The sequence below is a fragment of the Propithecus coquereli genome, unplaced genomic scaffold (genome assembly GCF_000956105.1).
Source record: "Propithecus coquereli isolate 6110/MARCELLA unplaced genomic scaffold, Pcoq_1.0 Scaffold3, whole genome shotgun sequence".
Classification (NCBI taxonomy): domain Eukaryota; kingdom Metazoa; phylum Chordata; class Mammalia; order Primates; family Indriidae; genus Propithecus; species Propithecus coquereli.
Window position 1 is genome coordinate 12,505,682 of NW_012148618.1, and position 7,338 is coordinate 12,513,019.

Genomic DNA, 7,338 nt, shown 5'->3' on the forward strand with positions numbered 1-7,338 from the left:
ATTAGAATTTACTTAAAACAAAATACAAAAACATTAAAACCAAATCAAGCCTTTATAGTTTCTAGGTAAGATAATATGCCTTCCTCACACTCATGATAATATATTCACCTATTTTTTCTCTAGTGCTTTTAAGCTTTTACTTTTTACTTTTTACATTTAAATCTTTAATCCATCCAGATTTCATTTTGGTGTGAGAGAATAACCAATTTTTCGAGCCACCAAAAATATAAAAACATTGTTAGTTTTCCACACATCATGTGTTGAATAATGAATCCAATCTTCCCCCACTAATATGAAGTGCAACCATTATCATACAATGATTTCTTACATAAGCAGGTCTATTTTGGATGTTCTGGTACCTGACCACACTGTTTTCATTTTGTAGCATTTTACTTTTAGTTTATGGTGATTCAAGTGATTTTCACCTTACTCTGTTATTTTTACCTTTGATAAGTTATTCTGGGCTCTCAGAGGTTTAGTTTCCTAATCTGTGAATGGGGGATAATAATACCTATCTCATAGGCTTTAAGGAATAAATGAGATAATTCACGTAAACACTTAACCCAGTAAAGTTATAATACTCGCTATAATTATTATTAGCTAATAACACAGTGCTTGGCACATAGTGTATATTCAATAACTTAATGCTTTTTTTTTTTTTTTTTTTTGAGACAGAGTCTCACTGTGTTGCCTGGGCTAGAGTGCCCTGGCGTCATCCTAGCTCACAGCAACCTCAAACTCCTGGGCTCTAAGCGATCCTCCTGCCTCAGCCTCCCGAGTAGCTGGGACTACAGGCATGCGCCACAATGCCCGGCTAATTTTTTCTATGTATTTTTAGTTGTCTAATTAATTTCTTTCTATTTTTAGTGGAGACGGGGTCTCGCTCTTACTCAGGCTAGTTTCGAACTCCTGAGCTCAAACAATCCGCCCGCCTCAGCCTCCCAGAGAGCTAGGATTACAGGCGTGAGCCACCGCGCCCGGCCGTAATGCATTTTTAATAATTATCTTAATTTATTCCCACTAAGATAACTTGGAATGCTTTCCCAGCCTAGTTCATTATCTTGGGTTATTAAATGTGATTGTTTCTTTTTAAATACTCTGTAATTCTTGTCCTTGCCTATAATTTATTGCTAGAGAGTTTAAAAAATTATCTTTTGTATATGCAATATGTTTTTTATTCAGTTTAAATTCTGATTCTTCCTAAGCATTATACCTCTGTACATAGGACGTGGCAGATTAATGTCTCTCTTTTCAGGATGAAAGTCAAACTTCTGCATCCTCTTGTGATGAGACTGAGATTAACAATCAGGAACAAGGTGAGAGAGAGCCAGCTGGCCATGTCACCAAAACAAGGAGAAGGCGCAAGACAGTCCATGGGAACCCTGACTCCCAGGTGAATGGAAGTGTACAGACTGAAAATAAGCCACCACCTGTGCCAAACTGGCACATTCTTAAGGAGCTTCTTTTTTAAATTTCCTTATGATATCAGGTGGTTGTAAGTTCACTGTGTGCTATAAGCTCCATGAAGGCCCAGGACCAAGTTTACCTGCTTAACGCACCCCAGGGCCTGGCACTCAAGAAGTACTTCTTAAGTATTAAGCACAAATAAATATTTGAATAAATAGGTACTTTCACTAAGTGTTCACTTAAATGAGGTGTAGTAAATAAGAAGAGAAACCCGTATCAACTATGATTTTTTTCATTGAATTCTCTTTCCTAAATTGACCCCTGCCTGGTGATCACCATGTACTTAGTCTTTCAGCACTATGGTCATGTGATTAGCAAGGGCCTTCCCTCATTTGCTTTGATTCTAATTTTATTGTTCTATCTTATCCTTCCATTTAAATTTAACTTTTACCAGACAGTCTTAATTTTTTATTTTCTAGCTTCATATAGTCCTTTGGTTAGTAGACTATATATCAGTGTTAGCTTATCATCCCTAAGAGAGATAATTTTACAATTTCTTTGATGCCTTCCAATGTTCCCTAGTGTCTCCTATTCCTAAATTTACATTCTCTTGATACTTGGTGGGGCAGAGACCAAAATCCACCACTCAGAAGTCTCATTCTCCTACTTTTATTCCTTTAGCCTCTTCCTCCCTTCATTTTGGCAGCTATGTTTGGAAGGCAGCAATTACTTATCATCTAAATCTTTTATTTCCTTTTAAAATTAGCAGGATCATTCACAGATAAAAATAAGTGATCCTACTGAATTCCAGAATCGTGAAAAGCAGGAAAACCAAGATCTGAGCTCTACCCCTTCTCCATCAGATGAGAGCCAAGGAGCTGAGAATGCAGTTTCCTCAGGAAAAAGTGGAATAAATGGTATGCCAAGTAATGTTAAAAAAAAAAAAAAATTGCTAGTTATAGCCATGTAAGTTAGTTTCCTAGGACTGCTATAATAAGATACCACAAACTGGGTAGCTTAAAACAACAGAAATTGATTGTTTCATACTTTCAGAGGCTAGAACAACAGAAATTGACTCTCTCATAGTTTTAGAGGCTAGAAGTCTAAAATCACGGTGTCAGTAGAGCCATGCTTCTCTGAGATGACGAGTAGAATCCTTCCTTGCCTTTCCCTGACTTGTGATTCTTATTGATGCCTGGTGTTCCTTAGCTTGCAGCTGCATGGCTCCACTCTCTGCTTCTGTTATCATATGGCATTCTCTCCAGGTACATCTGTCTTCTTAAAAGTGCTCTAAGGCCGAGGGGGCGGATTGTTTGAGCTCAGGAGTTCGAGACCAGCCTGAGCAAGAGCGAGACCCCGTCTCTACTAAAAAAAAATCAAAAGAAATTATCTGGACAACTAAAAATATATAGAAAAAATTAGCCGGGCGTGGTGGCACATGCCTGTAGTCCCAGCTACTCGAGAGGCTGAGGCAGTAGGATCGCTTGAGCCCAGGAATTTGAGGTTGCTGTGAGCTAGGCTAACGCCATGGCACTCACTCTAGCCAGGGCAACAGAGTGAGACTCTGTCTCAAAAAAAAAAAAAAAAAAAAAGTGCTCTAGTCTGGGCACAGTGCTTCACACCTATAATCCCAGCACATTGGGATGCTGAGGCAAGAGGATTGCTTGAGCCGAGGAGTTCAAGACCAGCCTGAGCAACAGCGAGATCCCCATCTCTACAAAACATAGAAAAATATAGCTCAGTATGGTAGCATGCGCCTGTAGTCCCAACTACTTGGGAGTCTGAGGCAGGAAGATCACTTGAGTCCAGGAGTTTGAGGTTGCAGTGAGCAGGCCACAGCACTCTAGCCTGGAAGACAGCAAGACCCTTTTTCGAAAATAAATAAATCAGTAAGTAAGTAAGTGATGTGGTGGCACAGATCTGTAGTCCTAGTTACTCAGGAGGTTGAGGCAAGATAATTGCTTGAGCCCAGGAGTTCAAGGCCAGCGTGGGCAACATAGCGAGACCTGTCTCTTTAAAAATAAGTATAGAATCAGAGAACCAGAGGAAATATGCCAAAATGCTGATGGTATTTCTTTGGCTGTTGGGATTTTGTGATTTTCATCACTCTAGTTATAATGATAACATATTCATAGTAAAAATTCTGAAAAAGTTTTATTTAACTTTCTGGTATGTTTATATAACTTCTATACAGACAGCATAAAATTTCTGCCCGCTTGAAGCTTATGAGCTAATATGGTAGTAATGCTGTAATTCTTTGTGTTCCTTATGTACCATTTCTACCACCACGGTGGCAGAGCCTACAGTATAAAAATGCTCTGTTAACTTGCAGACATTTCTTAAATTTTTTGAAATCCTTCTTTGTTCTGTGTCTTTGGATTTAGGTAATGAAGATTCAAAGGTATTTTCAGAAAGAAAGAAGTCTCCCTACAGAGATGAATTTTACAAACGTGGAAAAAACAAAAGAACTGCAATCACTACTCCAAGTAAGTTTTATACACAAAGATACATAAAGTAATGGTTGGCCCACTTTAGACTGATGTTGGAAAGGCAGTGGATTGGAACAGCTAAAAGTTTAAATGCTGAAACTAGGGTTTACATTCTCGTTCTCTCATTTTCTAGCTTTGAGATCTTGAGCAACTTATTTATCCTCAATAAACCTACTTCCTCAGTGTCAAGTGTAAATAATTTTACTACAGCGCATATTTCATCAGGTTGATATATAGATTAATTGAGAATATTTTTTCCACTACTGATTACCTAGCACAGCAAATAGCCCATATCCAGGATTTAGTAAATATCTGATGCATGAGACAGGCATGATGGTGTGTGTCTTATAGTCCCAGCTACTCAAGAGGCTGAGGTGGACGGATCACTTTGTGCCCAGGAGTTCAAGGTCACAGTGAGCTGTGATCGCACCACTGCATTCCAGCCTGAGTGACACACAAGATCCTATCTTTAAAAACAAATCTAATGGGCCGGGCGTGGTGGCTCATGCCTGTAATCCTAGCATCTGGGAAGCTGAAGCAGGAGGATTGTTTGAGGTCTGGAGTTCAAGACCAGCCCGAGCACGAGTGAGACCCCATCTCTACTAAAAATAGAAAGAAATTATCTGGACAACTAAAAATATGTAGAAAAAATTAGCCGGGCATGGTGGCGCATGCCTGTAGTCCCAGCTACTTGGGAGGCTGAGGCAGGAGGAGCGCTTGAGCCCAGGAGTTTGAGGTTGCTGTGAGCGAGGCTAACGCCATAGAACTCTAGCCCGGGCAACAGAATGAGACTCTGTCTCCAAAAAAAAAAAAAAAAAATCCGATGAATGAATTTCTATGAAGTACTTGACATAAAGCCCACCTTGTAATAGTTTCTCATAAATCTAAGGGCCTCCATTTTTAGATATGTAATTCTTCTCTATCTTATATTGCTGGAACGCTGCTTGGCACATAGAATGTTGATTGTTATATATTTAAGGTAGTTAGAATGCTGTTGATCATATATTAGAGATTCAGTCGATGTTTATATACTTAATTAGAATATTATAATGGCATAGAGCAGGGGTAAGCAAACTACTGCCTGCCTTGGCCTATCTTACATCCTTTGAGATAAGAATGATTTTCACTTTCTTTTTTTTTTTTTGAGACAGAATCTCATTCTGTTGCCCGGGCTAGAGTTCCATGGCATTAACCTAGCTCACAGCAACCTCAAACTCCTGGGCTCAAGTGATCCTCCTGCCTCAGCCTCCCAAGTAGCTAGGACTACAGGTGTGAGCCACCATGCCCAGCTAATTTTTCTACTTTTAGTAGAGACGGGGATCTCACTCTTGCTCAGGCTGGTCTTGAACTCCTGGCCTCAAGCGATCCTCCCACCTCGGCCTCCTAGAGTGCTAGGATTACAGGCATGAGCCACCACACCCAGCCGGTTTTTACATTTTTAAAGTTTTAAAAAAAGAGACAGAGACCATACCATACATGGCCACAAAGCCTAAAATACTTTTTATTTAGCCCTTTACAGAAAAAGTTTGTCAGTCCTTGGCATAGAGCTTTCTAAGTATTATAGAATATCAAATTTATGACAGTTAAATAAAAGCCATTTGACTAACTGGAGAAGATAAATCTGTTACTCTTATTCTCTGGACTAATCCAAAATGTCAGTTAGTAAAATAAAATGGACAGATAGCAAATGTTTAGTTATAAGAGGAATATGTTTTGCCCCTGATTTTCCAAAAACTAAATATTTTGAAGTTTTGGCAAAAATTATGTTGAAATTGAATGTCAGGGATGCAAAAAAGAGGATAAGTGTTACCAGAAAAACACAGGAAGTAAATGAGTGGATTTTGTCTTGTTATTAATTTTCATATTCGGGGTGACATTCTAGACTTTAAGAAGCTTCATGAGGCTCATTTTAAGGAAATGGAGTCCATTGATCAATATATTGAGAGAAAAAAGAAACATTTTGAAGAACACAATTTGGTTAATGAACTGAAGGTATGTAGATAAAATTACGTTCTTACTGGGACTAAACTATTTAATTTTAATGCATGAACTGTATAACACCATGGTTAATACAGCCAGCTTTCTATTTCTCTATCAATGGAATAGATTTGTTTGGGCTTAACATATCTTTATCTTAAAATTGCTTTCTACAACCTTAAGAATTTTCAAAACCCTCCAAATCAGTGAATCCTCACTATGAAGAACTAATTCCAAAATGCTAATAAGTCATTCTATTTTCCATATTAAGACGTTTTGCCTATCACTTTCATTGAGAATGGACTAACTTATGGCCCAAGCCATCTTCTTTCTCTTCTCTCTCACCTAAAAGAAAACGCAGTGATTAATAGTGGCTAACCTAAAGAGTTTCTATGTTAACAGCTCCCCTGGGGGCCTTCAATCCAAGTCCTACTGGACTCAAGGCCTCCTCAAGAAAGAGAAAGTGATAAAATCAGCCCTGAGGTTGAGTTAGCAGAGTAGTGAGTTGATGACATTCTAGGAAGTTGTTGATATTGGTATCTGGTATTAAGGGAGTACCAAATAAAGAGTGAGAAACATTTATTTTAGAATTTAATAATATTTAATAAGATGCCTGTTTCTCAAAAAGAATTTAAGGCAGTTTGTGGTATTAAACATAACATAAAACTTTTTTGTTTTTATTTTTTCTTTATTCTGTTTATAGAACAGTTGTCACCAAGAGATAAGGCCAATTAACTATCAGTCATTCACTTGAATTTTGAGTTTTCCAGCAACTAGCACCAAGAGGGAAACACACTGGGTGCTAAGTTCTAAGTGATTTTTTTTTGAGATGAGGGTCTTGCTATGTTGCCACTGTTCTCAGCCTGAAGAAATATCATTTCTTTCATCATTGTATGTTATATGTTGGTTATATAGTTATAAATCCTTATATAATTGCCTGTTTTTCTGTGGACTTTTTCTTTTGCCAATTCTTATTTATCTATATTAATGGTATATATTATATGTTATATATACTTTCCCATAGTTTATCTTTTAACTATATTAATGGTGTCTTACCTTGAGGAAGGTCTTATTTCTGTTTTAGTTAAATTTGTTCAAGTTTTCCTTTTAAGGCTGAGTTTTTCATCATGCTTAGTAAGGCCTTGCCTGTCCCAAGATTATTAAAATATGCTCTTATATTTATTTCTATTCTTCCCTGTTTTTAATCCTTAACCCACATTTTTTTTATATGCCAATTTCAGTTGTCCTGTCTTGGTAATGAAGTTACATTTCTTCTACTTGTAACAGATCTTAGATTGATAATAGCAAAAGATTCAATTACTGTTTGTGTCTTGACAATATCTAAAAGCTATAACCTAAGTGGATCCCTTCATAGCGATTTCAAAGTGAGCATTTCTTTCTCTCCCTCCCTTTTTTTCTTTACTCTTTTACTTTTTTTTTTTTTTTTTTGAGACAGAGTCTCACT

General features: G+C 37.5%; 1 protein-coding gene across 6 annotated transcripts in view; it reads left to right on the forward strand.

The window, feature by feature from the left end:
* Positions 1 to 7,338, forward strand: part of NUSAP1 (nucleolar and spindle associated protein 1) — a 27,584-nt gene that overhangs the window by 9,290 nt on the left and 10,956 nt on the right. For 3 of the 6 annotated variants that reach the window (XM_012649204.1, XM_012649205.1, XM_012649209.1), the window contains 4 exons: positions 1,256 to 1,393; positions 2,174 to 2,312; positions 3,792 to 3,893; positions 5,779 to 5,888. In XM_012649204.1, coding sequence (XP_012504658.1) covers positions 1,256 to 1,393; positions 2,174 to 2,312; positions 3,792 to 3,893; positions 5,779 to 5,888 — 489 coding nt within the window. The remainder of the gene's footprint in view (positions 1 to 1,255; positions 1,394 to 2,173; positions 2,313 to 3,791; positions 3,894 to 5,778; positions 5,889 to 7,338) is intronic. The other 3 variants (XM_012649206.1, XM_012649207.1, XM_012649208.1) reach the window with 2 other exon arrangements.